This window comes from Gobio gobio (genome assembly GCF_949357685.1).
Source record: "Gobio gobio genome assembly, chromosome: 2".
Classification (NCBI taxonomy): Eukaryota; Metazoa; Chordata; class Actinopteri; order Cypriniformes; family Gobionidae; genus Gobio; species Gobio gobio.
Window position 1 is genome coordinate 16826133 of NC_137098.1, and position 21043 is coordinate 16847175.

Sequence of the window (21043 nt, forward strand, 5' to 3'; positions counted from 1 at the left end):
GGTCAGCGTATATCACGCGATCAACTCCCAAATCTAAACGCTCTCGCGGCGTTGACTCACGTTGGCGCTGGGCCAGCGAAAGACGCGCTCATCGTATGCATACAGAACAACAACAACAACAACTATTCACTGTTTTCAACCGCGTGTGTTTGTTTATTATAGGTTTCAGACATATTATTAAATATACATAAGTAGCAGCAAACCAATACAGATGTAGAGTTTGTGCAATCCACGCGGATGCCTATACAAATCAGTAAAAACAACCCCTTTCCCACTATACTTAGACAAGGAGTTTTATTCATATCAGATATAACACATTGTGTAAGTAACTTTAAAGTTCCCTCAATTCACCGGCCACTTACTTTCATGTATGTCGGCAGAAGTGGATGATTTCACGTGTTGTAAATTCAATAGATCCGATTGTCAACAGCTCAAATAACGCCATCGTTGGGATTAAACGACAAAACACACCAAAGGGGAGGGGCTACGGTGGTCCAGTGGTCTAAACCATCAAACTCATATGCAGGAGGTTGCTGGTTCGATCCCAGCGCTCACCACCTGCTTCCCTCTTGGGAGTGGCACATTCAAAGGAGCTTGACTTACATAAGAATCATACTTTTTACAACTCATTCGTAAAGTAACGCATTACTTTTCAAATTTACAACTAAATAGCTCACTTACTTTTTTCTTTTCTTTTCTTTTTTTATTAAGGTAGTAACAAGGCAACTTACTTTTTCACATTCATTCGACTGACAGCTCTCCTGCCCCCATGTTGACAAAAACAACTGCAGAGGCCTTGTGCGGAAACATCATGGTTATTGTACTTCTAGACTAAGTGGGAGCATTTATTTATCTCACTTGCACAATAAACATTCTGTACTCCTCAAAATTAATCAAATCAGTCAAATGCAAAAGCAGGAGTACTATGCAAACATACAATAATTCAATGTTAAATAAAACAACTTTTTTTTTTTTATATGCTTTAGCAAACATGAGGTCCAGACTCATACGACTGCCACATGAGGTTTAAGTCCCTATGAAAAGTAAAACCGGGGTTACCTGCAGTTGTTTGTTTTTTTATTGTACATATTCCTTTTTATATATATATATATATATATATATATATACATACATATACACATATACTTTCAGCTAGAAAAACCGGTGTAAATTTATTTTAGTTTTTAGATTAGATTAGATTAGATTCAACTTTATTGTCATTACACAAGTACAAGTACAAGGCAACGAAATGCAGTTTAGGTCTAACCAGAAGTGCAATAGCAGCAAGTGCAGGATATACAACGTTTGCATAAGTGCAGGACATGGATATGTACTGAGTATATATAAATATATCTATAAATAGAGAGATGGTTATTACTATAAACAGAATTTACAGGTGAATATGTACAGTGAATAATATACAGATGGTTAATACTATAAACAGAATTTACAGGTGGATATGTACTATGAATATAATATAACATACAGATGGCTATTACTATAAACAGAATTTTACAGATAGAGGTATACAATGATATGTTAGGCTAAAATGAGGAATATGGCAGTGGATTAAGGTAGTGCAATAAATTATGGACAGAAGCTATCCGAAAAAAAGTGTAAAAGTGCAGTGGAAAGTGATTGCATATTACAGTTAGAAGTACGGTGCAAAATACAAATGTAAACAGTTGGTACTGTAAATAACAGTCGGCAGTGCAAATGAGCATAATCCAGTTATGGTATGGTAGTGCAAAATGCATAAATAAACAGTTGTGACTCTAATAAACAGTCGGTAGTGCAAATAACAAAGTGAAGGCGGATGTGAGGTAGGAGAGTTATCAGTATATGAGGGAAGTGGATCAACGGGGGTTTGAGTTCAGTAAGGAGACAGCTCTGGGGAAAAAACTGTTCTTAAGTCTGCTGGTCCTGGTTCGGAGGATCCTGAAACGCCTGCCGGAGGGCAGGATAGAAAACAGTCTGTGGGCTGGGTGAGAGGAGTCCTTGAGGATGCTGCGAGCTCGATGCAGGCAGCGTTTCCTCTGGATGTGCTCGATGGCAGGTAGTGGAGTCCCTGTGATGCGCTGGGCAGTTTTCACCACCCGCTGCAGTGCCTTGCGCTCCGCAACAGAGCAGCTCCCATACCATACTGTATGTTCCCTTTCTGGTGGTGGTTTTTTTTTTTTTATTGTACATATTCCTTTATTTTATATATATTTAATATATATATTTAATATATATATATATATATATATATATATATATATATATATATATATATATATATATATATATATATATATATATATATATATATATATATATATATATATATATATAAATAATTTTCAGCTATAAAAACCTGTGTACATTTATTGTTATTGTTCCCGTTCTGGTGTTGTGATTATTGATAAGACAAAACAGAGTTTAAAAAAAAAAAAAAACTTTTGAGTGCTATTCTTTTTCTTGTATTGTAAATATTGACACATGACAATAAACAAATTGATTTGAGAAGAAATGAATTAATTTCTATTGATCCTATTCCATAACAAAGGGACAATTTCATTAACTCCTTAATGTATGATTTTTTTAAATTAAATAAAAACAAAGTAAATACAGGAAAAAAATCTCACAATATCACAAAAAGAAAAAGACTGGAATAAAATATTAAATCAATAAAATTAATAAATAAAGAAATAAGTGACTGATATAAAATAAATAAGAGTAAGTAAAAGAAAATAAATCAGTTTGATACAAATAAATAAAAGCTAGAAAGGATTTGTCACAAATCTGTGACAACAAGGGACAAGGGGTTAAAAAAGGAATGACTAATCACCCCCAGTACACATAAGCAGGTCATGCTGATTTTACAACATCCATGTATCTGGAACACAACTCCAGCCTTCCATCATCGAAGTCATCGACAACTTTTGGCAACATGTGGGTGAAATAGAAGGAGTGTAGCCTTGAGATATGTCCCTCAACAAAGGTTGGGTCGTAGAGCACGTTGAGCTGCAGACATTCAGTGTTGCTCCAAATCACCAACAAGGCTTGCCGTAGCCCCGGGGCAGTGCATGCCCAGTTGCACCTGCATGTAATATCCCTTTGGCCCATTGAAGGACAGATGGAATTCCCCTGTGGGCATGCGTTTGATCTCACTGCTTTTAGCAGCAAGTGCTTCAGTAAGGGACTGGTTTTTGACTAAGACAGGGCACTTGATCTCCAGTAGTGTGTCTCTGTTCATGACACCATCCGGACTCGCAGCAAGCCATGGCTCACTCGGGCAAACCACCAAACCTTTCACATTGATGTCATGACCTTGGTCTTGCAGGTATTGCCTGGCGTGCTCTTCACCCTCTGCTCCTTGCCGGGTTGCTGCGTTACCGTGAAAGGTAGGATGGAGGTGTTCAGACAAGAATTTGTCTGGTGCTGTGGTAGCCCGAACTGGCACATTCTTGGCTGTGCTTGCTGTTATCCGTACCCGTCGCATGTCATGCCACAGTTGTTCCCTGCTCTGCTCTTTTGTGTGCTGCTCAATGTACATAAATTGGGTTGTGGTCATGTCAATGTATGTGGTGTAGAATGCCCTACATTTCTCACATTCAAGTTGTGTGCTGTGATCACCATGATGTAGGGGCAGTGGAGCTTTTGATGTCTTGGCAGACTGAGCAGGGAGGCTGGTGTTAAAAGTGAGCTGCATTAGTCCACTGCCAGGTGCAGTAAAACGTGCCGCTATTGGTGTGGAGAGACAGTGATTTTGCCATTCTTCCAGTGTCTCATGGACTTTTACCTTGCGACTAGGTGTAGAAACTATGCTGGAGGAGGATGCCTGTGATGCTGGTTGGTATAGGTTATTTCTGCTGTGTCTTTGGAAAGACACATCTCTGATTTTTTGCTGCCCAGTATTGCTTGTTGTCCCGGCATTCCAGCAATTCTGCACATCAGTGCAGGCAAGCCCTGTCTTCCCTTGCCTCACAGCATTTTCTACCTGCAGACAGATAGAAACAAAAATCACACACTTTTTAAATAATGGTTTGAGCGTCACAGCACAATTGACTTCTTGTAGAGAAAACATTTTGTAAATCAAAATAACAAGGGTATGATGAGGGTAGAGCGTTTTTGTTACTTTTCAAAACAATTAATGAGCTGGGCCTGCAGCCATTAACATCAATGTTTAACCCCTTTATGTCTGAGTTTATTTAGACTTATATAAAAAAATCTGGAAAAATATGAAAAGAATAATAAAAGAAAATACCCGCTGCATTTCTGGGTTTTTAATTCAACATAATCAAACAATTTATGTTAAAAAAAACTCAACAGATGTTTACTTCATCCCAAGTACAAGCAAATGTAAACAGTTTTTATGGTTAATATTTTGGCTACGTCATTATATCATGGCTACAGGAACGTCCGGGTCCGGCGATACAGGTACAGCCTGCAGTCTCCGCATCTCCCGTCTTGGTAACCAAAACCCAGGCATTATGCGCTGAATTGTTAACGGACTGGCTTGGTTGAACATCGGCCTTTAGGTAAATTAAACTGCCCATATCGTGTAAAAGTACACAGCCCACTTTGCCTGAATGGAGGTACTGAAACGCCTCAGAGCTTTTCAGGTTATTAATTGCATTCCCATCCACCGACCATGGAATCAATAAAATAAGAAAAGATCTTGGATGTTGTTATGCTGGGCCATATCGACATGTTGTCCGCCCATGATGTTACCTTACTTGGATGCGGAATGGTCAAAAGACCATTTTTAACAAGCTTTTCGGTCGAATGTTGCCATTCCAACGCCATTTTTACACTACTACTCAGCCTGGGCCGGAAGTTCTTGGCAGAAACAGGAAGTAAACCGGAAGTGCCCGGGACACTCGTCTATAGGGTACAAGGTCAGGGAAGATCTCAAGAAGAGGGGAGAGGGGAGAAACGGTTTCGGGTGGAGATATCAAAGTCTGGTCGGATAAACTTTATTTTAGAGCATCAAGTGTAACTGCATTAAGAATGAGAAATGATGGAACTGCATTAAAATGAGAAATGATGCTTCGGCAGCAAGCTAAAAACACAGTATTTATTTACAAGTTAATTTATTAAAATAAAACATATATATGCATGTATTTTCATACACACATATATTGGCAAGGGCCTACAGGGCCAATCGGGTCGACCATCTGACCTGCACAGGAAATCCTAGCATATTATCCATATGCAAGCAAGGAAGAATATGTCCGAATACCACTGCAATTGGTCCCTTACCAGAATCAGTTGAATTGTCGCTGAGTATATATGCCACCGATTCGACCTCTGTTTCTCTTTGACGGTAACATAAAATTTAGCCTGCGACTTTTACACGTTTGCTATACTTGCACAATCAAATATAGACATATGAACCATAAGACGAATGCAAATTGTACGTTTATTTGCTTAATATGCCGTTTTAAAATCCACAACGGTAGTATTACCCATAATGCTTTGCAGCTTATGCAAACACGCAGCCTTGCTATTGGCCAAACGTAGTGATAACGAATACGAAACAGAAAAATGGACAAAGGTTCTTTCGTTTTTGTGAAGTTAGTTCAACTCTTTCGCGCAGTACTACCACACAGGTCAGACTAGTCCCACGCCGCTGTGGTTAGAGCGGTCAGCGTATATCACGCGATCAACTCCCAAATCTAAACGCTCTCGCGGCGTTGACTCACGTTGGCGCTGGGCCAGCGAAAGACGCGCTCATCGTATGCATACAGAACAACAACAACAACAACTATTCACTGTTTTCAACCGCGTGTGTTTGTTTATTATAGGTTTCAGACATATTATTAAATATACATAAGTAGCAGCAAACCAATACAGATGTAGAGTTTGTGCAATCCACGCGGATGCCTATACAAATCAGTAAAAACAACCCCTTTCCCACTATACTTAGACAAGGAGTTTTATTCATATCAGATATAACACATTGTGTAAGTAACTTTAAAGTTCCCTCAATTCACCGGCCACTTACTTTCATGTATGTCGGCAGAAGTGGATGATTTCACGTGTTGTAAATTCAATAGATCCGATTGTCAACAGCTCAAATAACGCCATCGTTGGGATTAAACGACAAAACACACCAAAGGGGAGGGGCTACGGTGGTCCAGTGGTCTAAACCATCAAACTCATATGCAGGAGGTTGCTGGTTCGATCCCAGCGCTCACCACCTGCTTCCCTCTTGGGAGTGGCACATTCAAAGGAGCTTGACTTACATAAGAATCATACTTTTTACAACTCATTCGTAAAGTAACGCATTACTTTTCAAATTTACAACTAAATAGCTCACTTACTTTTTTCTTTTCTTTTCTTTTTTTATTAAGGTAGTAACAAGGCAACTTACTTTTTCACATTCATTCGACTGACAGCTCTCCTGCCCCCATGTTGACAAAAACAACTGCAGAGGCCTTGTGCGGAAACATCATGGTTATTGTACTTCTAGACTAAGTGGGAGCATTTATTTATCTCACTTGCACAATAAACATTCTGTACTCCTCAAAATTAATCAAATCAGTCAAATGCAAAAGCAGGAGTACTATGCAAACATACAATAATTCAATGTTAAATAAAACAACTTTTTTTTTTTTATATGCTTTAGCAAACATGAGGTCCAGACTCATACGACTGCCACATGAGGTTTAAGTCCCTATGAAAAGTAAAACCGGGGTTACCTGCAGTTGTTTGTTTTTTTATTGTACATATTCCTTTTTATATATATATATATATATATATATATACATACATATACACATATACTTTCAGCTAGAAAAACCGGTGTAAATTTATTTTAGTTTTTAGATTAGATTAGATTAGATTCAACTTTATTGTCATTACACAAGTACAAGTACAAGGCAACGAAATGCAGTTTAGGTCTAACCAGAAGTGCAATAGCAGCAAGTGCAGGATATACAACGTTTGCATAAGTGCAGGACATGGATATGTACTGAGTATATATAAATATATCTATAAATAGAGAGATGGTTATTACTATAAACAGAATTTACAGGTGAATATGTACAGTGAATAATATACAGATGGTTAATACTATAAACAGAATTTACAGGTGGATATGTACTATGAATATAATATAACATACAGATGGCTATTACTATAAACAGAATTTTACAGATAGAGGTATACAATGATATGTTAGGCTAAAATGAGGAATATGGCAGTGGATTAAGGTAGTGCAATAAATTATGGACAGAAGCTATCCGAAAAAAAGTGTAAAAGTGCAGTGGAAAGTGATTGCATATTACAGTTAGAAGTACGGTGCAAAATACAAATGTAAACAGTTGGTACTGTAAATAACAGTCGGCAGTGCAAATGAGCATAATCCAGTTATGGTATGGTAGTGCAAAATGCATAAATAAACAGTTGTGACTCTAATAAACAGTCGGTAGTGCAAATAACAAAGTGAAGGCGGATGTGAGGTAGGAGAGTTATCAGTATATGAGGGAAGTGGATCAACGGGGGTTTGAGTTCAGTAAGGAGACAGCTCTGGGGAAAAAACTGTTCTTAAGTCTGCTGGTCCTGGTTCGGAGGATCCTGAAACGCCTGCCGGAGGGCAGGATAGAAAACAGTCTGTGGGCTGGGTGAGAGGAGTCCTTGAGGATGCTGCGAGCTCGATGCAGGCAGCGTTTCCTCTGGATGTGCTCGATGGCAGGTAGTGGAGTCCCTGTGATGCGCTGGGCAGTTTTCACCACCCGCTGCAGTGCCTTGCGCTCCGCAACAGAGCAGCTCCCATACCATACTGTATGTTCCCTTTCTGGTGGTGGTTTTTTTTTTTTTATTGTACATATTCCTTTATTTTATATATATTTAATATATATATTTAATATATATATATATATATATATATATATATATATATATATATATATATATATATATATATATATATATATATATATATATATATATATATATATATATATATATAAATAATTTCAGCTATAAAAACCTGTGTACATTTATTGTTATTGTTCCCGTTCTGGTGTTGTGATTATTGATAAGACAAAACAGAGTTTAAAAAAAAAAAAAAACTTTTGAGTGCTATTCTTTTTCTTGTATTGTAAATATTGACACATGACAATAAACAAATTGATTTGAGAAGAAATGAATTAATTTCTATTGATCCTATTCCATAACAAAGGGACAATTTCATTAACTCCTTAATGTATGATTTTTTTAAATTAAATAAAAACAAAGTAAATACAGGAAAAAAATCTCACAATATCACAAAAAGAAAAAGACTGGAATAAAATATTAAATCAATAAAATTAATAAATAAAGAAATAAGTGACTGATATAAAATAAATAAGAGTAAGTAAAAGAAAATAAATCAGTTTGATACAAATAAATAAAAGCTAGAAAGGATTTGTCACAAATCTGTGACAACAAGGGACAAGGGGTTAAAAAAGGAATGACTAATCACCCCCAGTACACATAAGCAGGTCATGCTGATTTTACAACATCCATGTATCTGGAACACAACTCCAGCCTTCCATCATCGAAGTCATCGACAACTTTTGGCAACATGTGGGTGAAATAGAAGGAGTGTAGCCTTGAGATATGTCCCTCAACAAAGGTTGGGTCGTAGAGCACGTTGAGCTGCAGACATTCAGTGTTGCTCCAAATCACCAACAAGGCTTGCCGTAGCCCCGGGGCAGTGCATGCCCAGTTGCACCTGCATGTAATATCCCTTTGGCCCATTGAAGGACAGATGGAATTCCCCTGTGGGCATGCGTTTGATCTCACTGCTTTTAGCAGCAAGTGCTTCAGTAAGGGACTGGTTTTTGACTAAGACAGGGCACTTGATCTCCAGTAGTGTGTCTCTGTTCATGACACCATCCGGACTCGCAGCAAGCCATGGCTCACTCGGGCAAACCACCAAACCTTTCACATTGATGTCATGACCTTGGTCTTGCAGGTATTGCCTGGCGTGCTCTTCACCCTCTGCTCCTTGCCGGGTTGCTGCGTTACCGTGAAAGGTAGGATGGAGGTGTTCAGACAAGAATTTGTCTGGTGCTGTGGTAGCCCGAACTGGCACATTCTTGGCTGTGCTTGCTGTTATCCGTACCCGTCGCATGTCATGCCACAGTTGTTCCCTGCTCTGCTCTTTTGTGTGCTGCTCAATGTACATAAATTGGGTTGTGGTCATGTCAATGTATGTGGTGTAGAATGCCCTACATTTCTCACATTCAAGTTGTGTGCTGTGATCACCATGATGTAGGGGCAGTGGAGCTTTTGATGTCTTGGCAGACTGAGCAGGGAGGCTGGTGTTAAAAGTGAGCTGCATTAGTCCGCTGCCAGGTGCAGTAAAACGTGCCGCTATTGGTGTGGAGAGACAGTGATTTTGCCATTCTTCCAGTGTCTCATGGACTTTTACCTTGCGACTAGGTGTAGAAACTATGCTGGAGGAGGATGCCTGTGATGCTGGTTGGTATAGGTTATTTCTGCTGTGTCTTTGGAAAGACACATCTCTGATTTTTTGCTGCCCAGTATTGCTTGTTGTCCCGGCATTCCAGCAATTCTGCACATCAGTGCAGGCAAGCCCTGTCTTCCCTTGCCTCACAGCATTTTCTACCTGCAGACAGATAGAAACAAAAATCACACACTTTTTAAATAATGGTTTGAGCGTCACAGCACAATTGACTTCTTGTAGAGAAAACATTTTGTAAATCAAAATAACAAGGGTATGATGAGGGTAGAGCGTTTTTGTTACTTTTCAAAACAATTAATGAGCTGGGCCTGCAGCCATTAACATCAATGTTTAACCCCTTTATGTCTGAGTTTATTTAGACTTATATAAAAAAATCTGGAAAAATATGAAAAGAATAATAAAAGAAAATACCCGCTGCATTTCTGGGTTTTTAATTCAACATAATCAAACAATTTATGTTAAAAAAAACTCAACAGATGTTTACTTCATCCCAAGTACAAGCAAATGTAAACAGTTTTTATGGTTAATATTTTGGCTACGTCATTATATCATGGCTACAGGAACGTCCGGGTCCGGCGATACAGGTACAGCCTGCAGTCTCCGCATCTCCCGTCTTGGTAACCAAAACCCAGGCATTATGCGCTGAATTGTTAACGGACTGGCTTGGTTGAACATCGGCCTTTAGGTAAATTAAACTGCCCATATCGTGTAAAAGTACACAGCCCACTTTGCCTGAATGGAGGTACTGAAACGCCTCAGAGCTTTTCAGGTTATTAATTGCATTCCCATCCACCGACCATGGAATCAATAAAATAAGAAAAGATCTTGGATGTTGTTATGCTGGGCCATATCGACATGTTGTCCGCCCATGATGTTACCTTACTTGGATGCGGAATGGTCAAAAGACCATTTTTAACAAGCTTTTCGGTCGAATGTTGCCATTCCAACGCCATTTTTACACTACTACTCAGCCTGGGCCGGAAGTTCTTGGCAGAAACAGGAAGTAAACCGGAAGTGCCCGGGACACTCGTCTATAGGGTACAAGGTCAGGGAAGATCTCAAGAAGAGGGGAGAGGGGAGAAACGGTTTCGGGTGGAGATATCAAAGTCTGGTCGGATAAACTTTATTTTAGAGCATCAAGTGTAACTGCATTAAGAATGAGAAATGATGGAACTGCATTAAAATGAGAAATGATGCTTCGGCAGCAAGCTAAAAACACAGTATTTATTTACAAGTTAATTTATTAAAATAAAACATATATATGCATGTATTTTCATACACACATATATTGGCAAGGGCCTACAGGGCCAATCGGGTCGACCATCTGACCTGCACAGGAAATCCTAGCATATTATCCATATGCAAGCAAGGAAGAATATGTCCGAATACCACTGCAATTGGTCCCTTACCAGAATCAGTTGAATTGTCGCTGAGTATATATGCCACCGATTCGACCTCTGTTTCTCTTTGACGGTAACATAAAATTTAGCCTGCGACTTTTACACGTTTGCTATACTTGCACAATCAAATATAGACATATGAACCATAAGACGAATGCAAATTGTACGTTTATTTGCTTAATATGCCGTTTTAAAATCCACAACGGTAGTATTACCCATAATGCTTTGCAGCTTATGCAAACACGCAGCCTTGCTATTGGCCAAACGTAGTGATAACGAATACGAAACAGAAAAATGGACAAAGGTTCTTTCGTTTTTGTGAAGTTAGTTCAACTCTTTCGCGCAGTACTACCACACAGGTCAGACTAGTCCCACGCCGCTGTGGTTAGAGCGGTCAGCGTATATCACGCGATCAACTCCCAAATCTAAACGCTCTCGCGGCGTTGACTCACGTTGGCGCTGGGCCAGCGAAAGACGCGCTCATCGTATGCATACAGAACAACAACAACTATTCACTGTTTTCAACCGCGTGTGTTTGTTTATTATAGGTTTCAGACATATTATTAAATATACATAAGTAGCAGCAAACCAATACAGATGTAGAGTTTGTGCAATCCACGCGGATGCCTATACAAATCAGTAAAAACAACCCCTTTCCCACTATACTTAGACAAGGAGTTTTATTCATATCAGATATAACACATTGTGTAAGTAACTTTAAAGTTCCCTCAATTCACCGGCCACTTACTTTCATGTATGTCGGCAGAAGTGGATGATTTCACGTGTTGTAAATTCAATAGATCCGATTGTCAACAGCTCAAATAACGCCATCGTTGGGATTAAACGACAAAACACACCAAAGGGGAGGGGCTACGGTGGTCCAGTGGTCTAAACCATCAAACTCATATGCAGGAGGTTGCTGGTTCGATCCCAGCGCTCACCACCTGCTTCCCTCTTGGGAGTGGCACATTCAAAGGAGCTTGACTTACATAAGAATCATACTTTTTACAACTCATTCGTAAAGTAACGCATTACTTTTCAAATTTACAACTAAATAGCTCACTTACTTTTTTCTTTTCTTTTCTTTTTTTATTAAGGTAGTAACAAGGCAACTTACTTTTTCACATTCATTCGACTGACAGCTCTCCTGCCCCCATGTTGACAAAAACAACTGCAGAGGCCTTGTGCGGAAACATCATGGTTATTGTACTTCTAGACTAAGTGGGAGCATTTATTTATCTCACTTGCACAATAAACATTCTGTACTCCTCAAAATTAATCAAATCAGTCAAATGCAAAAGCAGGAGTACTATGCAAACATACAATAATTCAATGTTAAATAAAACAACTTTTTTTTTTTTATATGCTTTAGCAAACATGAGGTCCAGACTCATACGACTGCCACATGAGGTTTAAGTCCCTATGAAAAGTAAAACCGGGGTTACCTGCAGTTGTTTGTTTTTTTATTGTACATATTCCTTTTTATATATATATATATATATATATACATACATATACACATATACTTTCAGCTAGAAAAACCGGTGTAAATTTATTTTAGTTTTTAGATTAGATTAGATTAGATTCAACTTTATTGTCATTACACAAGTACAAGTACAAGGCAACGAAATGCAGTTTAGGTCTAACCAGAAGTGCAATAGCAGCAAGTGCAGGATATACAACGTTTGCATAAGTGCAGGACATGGATATGTACTGAGTATATATAAATATATCTATAAATAGAGAGATGGTTATTACTATAAACAGAATTTACAGGTGAATATGTACAGTGAATAATATACAGATGGTTAATACTATAAACAGAATTTACAGGTGGATATGTACTATGAATATAATATAACATACAGATGGCTATTACTATAAACAGAATTTTACAGATAGAGGTATACAATGATATGTTAGGCTAAAATGAGGAATATGGCAGTGGATTAAGGTAGTGCAATAAATTATGGACAGAAGCTATCCGAAAAAAAGTGTAAAAGTGCAGTGGAAAGTGATTGCATATTACAGTTAGAAGTACGGTGCAAAATACAAATGTAAACAGTTGGTACTGTAAATAACAGTCGGCAGTGCAAATGAGCATAATCCAGTTATGGTATGGTAGTGCAAAATGCATAAATAAACAGTTGTGACTCTAATAAACAGTCGGTAGTGCAAATAACAAAGTGAAGGCGGATGTGAGGTAGGAGAGTTATCAGTATATGAGGGAAGTGGATCAACGGGGGTTTGAGTTCAGTAAGGAGACAGCTCTGGGGAAAAAACTGTTCTTAAGTCTGCTGGTCCTGGTTCGGAGGATCCTGAAACGCCTGCCGGAGGGCAGGATAGAAAACAGTCTGTGGGCTGGGTGAGAGGAGTCCTTGAGGATGCTGCGAGCTCGATGCAGGCAGCGTTTCCTCTGGATGTGCTCGATGGCAGGTAGTGGAGTCCCTGTGATGCGCTGGGCAGTTTTCACCACCCGCTGCAGTGCCTTGCGCTCCGCAACAGAGCAGCTCCCATACCATACTGTATGTTCCCTTTCTGGTGGTGGTTTTTTTTTTTTTATTGTACATATTCCTTTATTTTATATATATTTAATATATATATTTAATATATATATATATATATATATATATATATATATATATATATATATATATATATATATATATATATATATATATATATATATATATATATATATATATATATATATATATATATATATATATATATATATATAAATAATTTCAGCTATAAAAACCTGTGTACATTTATTGTTATTGTTCCCGTTCTGGTGTTGTGATTATTGATAAGACAAAACAGAGTTTAAAAAAAAAAAAAACCTTTTGAGTGCTATTCTTTTTCTTGTATTGTAAATATTGATACATGACAATAAACAAATTGATTTGAGAAGAAATGAATTAATTTCTATTGATCCTATTCCATAACAAAGGGACAATTTCATTAACTCCTTAATGTATGATTTTTTTAAATTAAATAAAAACAAAGTAAATACAGGAAAAAAATCTCACAATATCACAAAAAGAAAAAGACTGGAATAAAATATTAAATCAATAAAATTAATAAATAAAGAAATAAGTGACTGATATAAAATAAATAAGAGTAAGTAAAAGAAAATAAATCAGTTTGATACAAATAAATAAAAGCTAGAAAGGATTTGTCACAAATCTGTGACAACAAGGGACAAGGGGTTAAAAAAGGAATGACTAATCACCCCCAGTACACATAAGCAGAATCAGTTGAATTGTCGCTGAGTATATATGCCACCGATACGACCTCTGTTTCTCTTTGACGGTAACATAAAATTTAGCCTGCGACTTTTACACGTTTGCTATACTTGCACAATCAAATATAGACATATGAACCATAAGACGAATGCAAATTGTACGTTTATTTGCTTAATATGCCGTTTTAAAATCCACAACGGTAGTATTACCCATAATGCTTTGCAGCTTATGCAAACACGCAGCCTTGCTATTGGCCAAACGTAGTGATAACGAATACGAAACAGAAAAATGGACAAAGGTTCTTTCGTTTTTGTGAAGTTAGTTCAACTCTTTCGCAGTACTACCACACAGGTCAGACTAGTCCCACGCCGCTGTGGTTAGAGCGGTCAGCGTATATCACGCGATCAACTCCCAAATCTAAACGCTCTCGCGGCGTTGACTCACGTTGGCGCTGGGCCAGCGAAAGACGCGCTCATCGTATGCATACAGAACAACAACAACAACAACTATTCACTGTTTTCAACCGCGTGTGTTTGTTTATTATAGGTTTCAGACATATTATTAAATATACATAAGTAGCAGCAAACCAATACAGATGTAGAGTTTGTGCAATCCACGCGGATGCCTATACAAATCAGTAAAAACAACCCCTTTCCCACTATACTTAGACAAGGAGTTTTATTCATATCAGATATAACACATTGTGTAAGTAACTTTAAAGTTCCCTCAATTCACCGGCCACTTACTTTCATGTATGTCGGCAGAAGTGGATGATTTCACGTGTTGTAAATTCAATAGATCCGATTGTCAACAGCTCAAATAACGCCATCGTTGGGATTAAACGACAAAACACACCAAAGGGGAGGGGCTACGGTGGTCCAGTGGTCTAAACCATCAAACTCATATGCAGGAGGTTGCTGGTTCGATCCCAGCGCTCACCACCTGCTTCCCTCTTGGGAGTGGCACATTCAAAGGAGCTTGACTTACATAAGAATCATACTTTTTACAACTCATTCGTAAAGTAACGCATTACTTTTCAAATTTACAACTAAATAGCTCACTTACTTTTTTCTTTTCTTTTCTTTTTTTATTAAGGTAGTAACAAGGCAACTTACTTTTTCACATTCATTCGACTGACAGCTCTCCTGCCCCCATGTTGACAAAAACAACTGCAGAGGCCTTGTGCGGAAACATCATGGTTATTGTACTTCTAGACTAAGTGGGAGCATTTATTTATCTCACTTGCACAATAAACATTCTGTACTCCTCAAAATTAATCAAATCAGTCAAATGCAAAAGCAGGAGTACTATGCAAACATACAATAATTCAATGTTAAATAAAACAACTTTTTTTTTTTTATATGCTTTAGCAAACATGAGGTCCAGACTCATACGACTGCCACATGAGGTTTAAGTCCCTATGAAAAGTAAAACCGGGGTTACCTGCAGTTGTTTGTTTTTTTATTGTACATATTCCTTTTTATATATATATATATATATATATATATATACATACATATACACATATACTTTCAGCTAGAAAAACCGGTGTAAATTTATTTTAGTTTTTAGATTAGATTAGATTAGATTAGATTCAACTTTATTGTCATTACACAAGTACAAGTACAAGGCAACGAAATGCAGTTTAGGTCTAACCAGAAGTGCAATAGCAGCAAGTGCAGGATATACAACGTTTGCATAAGTGCAGGACATGGATATGTACTGAGTATATATAAATATATCTATAAATAGAGAGATGGTTATTACTATAAACAGAATTTACAGGTGAATATGTACAGTGAATAATATACAGATGGTTAATACTATAAACAGAATTTACAGGTGGATATGTACTATGAATATAATATAACATACAGATGGCTATTACTATAAACAGAATTTTACAGATAGAGGTATACAATGATATGTTAGGCTAAAATGAGGAATATGGCAGTGGATTAAGGTAGTGCAATAAATTATGGACAGAAGCTATCCGAAAAAAAGTGTAAAAGTGCAGTGGAAAGTGATTGCATATTACAGTTAGAAGTACGGTGCAAAATACAAATGTAAACAGTTGGTACTGTAAATAACAGTCGGCAGTGCAAATGAGCATAATCCAGTTATGGTATGGTAGTGCAAAATGCATAAATAAACAGTTGTGACTCTAATAAACAGTCGGTAGTGCAAATAACAAAGTGAAGGCGGATGTGAGGTAGGAGAGTTATCAGTATATGAGGGAAGTGGATCAACGGGGGTTTGAGTTCAGTAAGGAGACAGCTCTGGGGAAAAAACTGTTCTTAAGTCTGCTGGTCCTGGTTCGGAGGATCCTGAAACGCCTGCCGGAGGGCAGGATAGAAAACAGTCTGTGGGCTGGGTGAGAGGAGTCCTTGAGGATGCTGCGAGCTCGATGCAGGCAGCGTTTCCTCTGGATGTGCTCGATGGCAGGTAGTGGAGTCCCTGTGATGCGCTGGGCAGTTTTCACCACCCGCTGCAGTGCCTTGCGCTCCGCAACAGAGCAGCTCCCATACCATACTGTATGTTCCCTTTCTGGTGGTGGTTTTTTTTTTTTTATTGTACATATTCCTTTATTTTATATATATTTAATATATATATTTAATATATATATATATATATATATATATATATATATATATATATATATATATATATATATATATATATATATATATATATATATAAATAATTTCAGCTATAAAAACCTGTGTACATTTATTGTTATTGTTCCCGTTCTGGTGTTGTGATTATTGATAAGACAAAACAGAGTTTAAAAAAAAAAAAAAACTTTTGAGTGCTATTCTTTTTCTTGTATTGTAAATATTGACACATGACAATAAACAAATTGATTTGAGAAGAAATGAATTAATTTCTATTGATCCTATTCCATAACAAAGGGACAATTTCATTAACTCCTTAATGTATGATTTTTTTAAATTAAATAAAAACAAAGTAAATACAGGAAAAAAATCTCACAATATCACAAAAAGAAAAAGACTGGAATAAAATATTAAATCAATAAAATTAATAAATAAAGAAATAAGTGACTGATATAAAATAAATAAGAGTAAGTAAAAGAAAATAAATCAGTTTGATACAAATAAATAAAAGCTAGAAAGGATTTGTCACAAATCTGTGACAACAAGGGACAAGGGGTTAAAAAAGGAATGACTAATCACCCCCAGTACACATAAGCAGGTCATGCTGATTTTACAACATCCATGTATCTGGAACACAACTCCAGCCTTCCATCATCGAAGTCATCGACAACTTTTGGCAACATGTGGGTGAAATAGAAGGAGTGTAGCCTTGAGATATGTCCCTCAACAAAGGTTGGGTCGTAGAGCACGTTGAGCTGCAGACATTCAGTGTTGCTCCAAATCACCAACAAGGCTTGCCGTAGCCCCGGGGCAGTGCATGCCCAGTTGCACCTGCATGTAATATCCCTTTGGCCCATTGAAGGACAGATGGAATTCCCCTGTGGGCATGCGTTTGATCTCACTGCTTTTAGCAGCAAGTGCTTCAGTAAGGGACTGGTTTTTGACTAAGACAGGGCACTTGATCTCCAGTAGTGTGTCTCTGTTCATGACACCATCCGGACTCGCAGCAAGCCATGGCTCACTCGGGCAAACCACCAAACCTTTCACATTGATGTCATGACCTTGGTCTTGCAGGTATTGCCTGGCGTGCTCTTCACCCTCTGCTCCTTGCCGGGTTGCTGCGTTACCGTGAAAGGTAGGATGGAGGTGTTCAGACAAGAATTTGTCTGGTGCTGTGGTAGCCCGAACTGGCACATTCTTGGCTGTGCTTGCTGTTATCCGTACCCGTCGCATGTCATGCCACAGTTGTTCCCTGCTCTGCTCTTTTGTGTGCTGCTCAATGTACATAAATTGGGTTGTGGTCATGTCAATGTATGTGGTGTAGAATGCCCTACATTTCTCACATTCAAGTTGTGTGCTGTGATCACCATGATGTAGGGGCAGTGGAGCTTTTGATGTCTTGGCAGACTGAGCAGGGAGGCTGGTGTTAAAAGTGAGCTGCATTAGTCCGCTGCCAGGTGCAGTAAAACGTGCCGCTATTGGTGTGGAGAGACAGTGATTTTGCCATTCTTCCAGTGTCTCATGGACTTTTACCTTGCGACTAGGTGTAGAAACTATGCTGGAGGAGGATGCCTGTGATGCTGGTTGGTATAGGTTATTTCTGCTGTGTCTTTGGAAAGACACATCTCTGATTTTTTGCTGCCCAGTATTGCTTGTTGTCCCGGCATTCCAGCAATTCTGCACATCAGTGCAGGCAAGCCCTGTCTTCCCTTGCCTCACAGCATTTTCTACCTGCAGACAGATAGAAACAAAAATCACACACTTTTTAAATAATGGTTTGAGCGTCACAGCACAATTGACTTCTTGTAGAGAAAACATTTTGTAAATCAAAATAACAAGGGTATGATGAGGGTAGAGCGTTTTTGTTACTTTTCAAAACAATTAATGAGCTGGGCCTGCAGCCATTAACATCAATGTTTAACCCCTTTATGTCTGAGTTTATTTAGACTTATATAAAAAAATCTGGAAAAATATGAAAAGAATAATAAAAGAAAATACCCGCTGCATTTCTGGGTTTTTAATTCAACATAATCAAACAATTTATGTTAAAAAAAACTCAACAGATGTTTACTTCATCCCAAGTACAAGCAAATGTAAACAGTTTTTATGGTTAATATTTTGGCTACGTCATTATATCATGGCTACAGGAACGTCCGGGTCCGGCGATACAGGTACAGCCTGCAGTCTCCGCATCTCCCGTCTTGGTAACCAAAACCCAGGCATTATGCGCTGAATTGTTAACGGACTGGCTTGGTTGAACATCGGCCTTTAGGTAAATTAAACTGCCCATATCGTGTAAAAGTACACAGCCCACTTTGCCTGAATGGAGGTACTGAAACGCCTCAGAGCTTTTCAGGTTATTAATTGCATTCCCATCCACCGACCATGGAATCAATAAAATAAGAAAAGATCTTGGATGTTGTTATGCTGGGCCATATCGACATGTTGTCCGCCCATGATGTTACCTTACTTGGATGCGGAATGGTCAAAAGACCATTTTTAACAAGCTTTTCGGTCGAATGTTGCCATTCCAACGCCATTTTTACACTACTACTCAGCCTGGGCCGGAAGTTCTTGGCAGAAACAGGAAGTAAACCGGAAGTGCCCGGGACACTCGTCTATAGGGTACAAGGTCAGGGAAGATCTCAAGAAGAGGGGAGAGGGGAGAAACGGTTTCGGGTGGAGATATCAAAGTCTGGTCGGATAAACTTTATTTTAGAGCATCAAGTGTAACTGCATTAAGAATGAGAAATGATGGAACTGCATTAAAATGAGAAATGATGCTTCGGCAGCAAGCTAAAAACACAGTATTTATTTACAAGTTAATTTATTAAAATAAAACATATATATGCATGTATTTTCATACACACATATATTGGCAAGGGCCTACAGGGCCAATCGGGTCGACCATCTGACCTGCACAGGAAATCCTAGCATATTATCCATATGCAAGCAAGGAAGAATATGTCCGAATACCACTGCAATTGGTCCCTTACCAGAATCAGTTGAATTGTCGCTGAGTATATATGCCACCGATTCGACCTCTGTTTCTCTTTGACGGTAACATAAAATTTAGCCTGCGACTTTTACACGTTTGCTATACTTGCACAATCAAATATAGACATATGAACCATAAGACGAATGCAAATTGTACGTTTATTTGCTTAATATGCCGTTTTAAAATCCACAACGGTAGTATTACCCATAATGCTTTGCAGCTTATGCAAACACGCAGCCTTGCTATTGGCCAAACGTAGTGATAACGAATACGAAACAGAAAAATGGACAAAGGTTCTTTCGTTTTTGTGAAGTTAGTTCAACTCTTTCGCGCAGTACTACCACACAGGTCAGACTAGTCCCACGCCGCTGTGGTTAGAGCGGTCAGCGTATATCACGCGATCAACTCCCAAATCTAAACGCTCTCGCGGCGTTGACTCACGTTGGCGCTGGGCCAGCGAAAGACGCGCTCATCGTATGCATACAGAACAACAACAACTATTCACTGTTTTCAACCGCGTGTGTTTGTTTATTATAGGTTTCAGACATATTATTAAATATACATAAGTAGCAGCAAACCAATACAGATGTAGAGTTTGTGCAATCCACGCGGATGCCTATACAAATCAGTAAAAACAACCCCTTTCCCACTATACTTAGACAAGGAGTTTTATTCATATCAGATATAACACATTGTGTAAGTAACTTTAAAGTTCCCTCAATTCACCGGCCACTTACTTTCATGTATGTCGGCAGAAGTGGATGATTTCACGTGTTGTAAATTCAATAGATCCGATTGTCAACAGCTCAAATAACGCCATCGTTGGGATTAAACGACAAAACACACCAAAGGGGAGGGCCTACGGTGGTCCAGTGGTCTAAACCATCAAACTCATATGCAGGAGGTTGCTGGTTCGATCCCAGCGCTCACCACCTGCTTCCCTCTTGGGAGTGGCACATTCAAAGGAGCTTGACTTACATAAGAATCATACTTTTTACAACTCATTCGTAAAGTAACGCATTACTTTTCAAATTTACAACTAAATAGCTCACTTACTTTTTTCTTTTCTTTTCTTTTTTTATTAAGGTAGTAACAAGGCAACTTACTTTTTCACATTCATTCGACTGACAGCTCTCCTGCCCCCATGTTGACAAAAACAACTGCAGAGGCCTTGTGCGGAAACATCATGGTTATTGTACTTCTAGACTAAGTGGGAGCATTTATTTATCTCACTTGCACAATAAACATTCTGTACTCCTCAAAATTAATCAAATCAGTCAAATGCAAAAGCAGGAGTACTATGCAAACATACAATAATT

The 21043-nt window shown here is 38.3% G+C and overlaps 1 protein-coding gene across 1 annotated transcript; it reads right to left on the reverse strand.

The window, feature by feature from the left end:
- Window positions 1-2443: 2443 nt before the first annotated feature.
- LOC307143260 (uncharacterized protein) lies at window positions 2444-6102 on the reverse strand. The gene is made up of 2 exons (XM_079844680.1): window positions 5993-6102; window positions 2444-3982 (listed from the first exon to the last, which is right to left on the reverse strand). The coding sequence occupies exons 1-2, from the start codon at window positions 5996-5998 to the stop codon at window positions 3017-3019; spliced, it is 972 nt and encodes a 323-aa protein (XP_079700806.1). The 5' UTR covers window positions 5999-6102; the 3' UTR covers window positions 2444-3016.
- Window positions 6103-21043: the final 14941 nt, after the last annotated feature.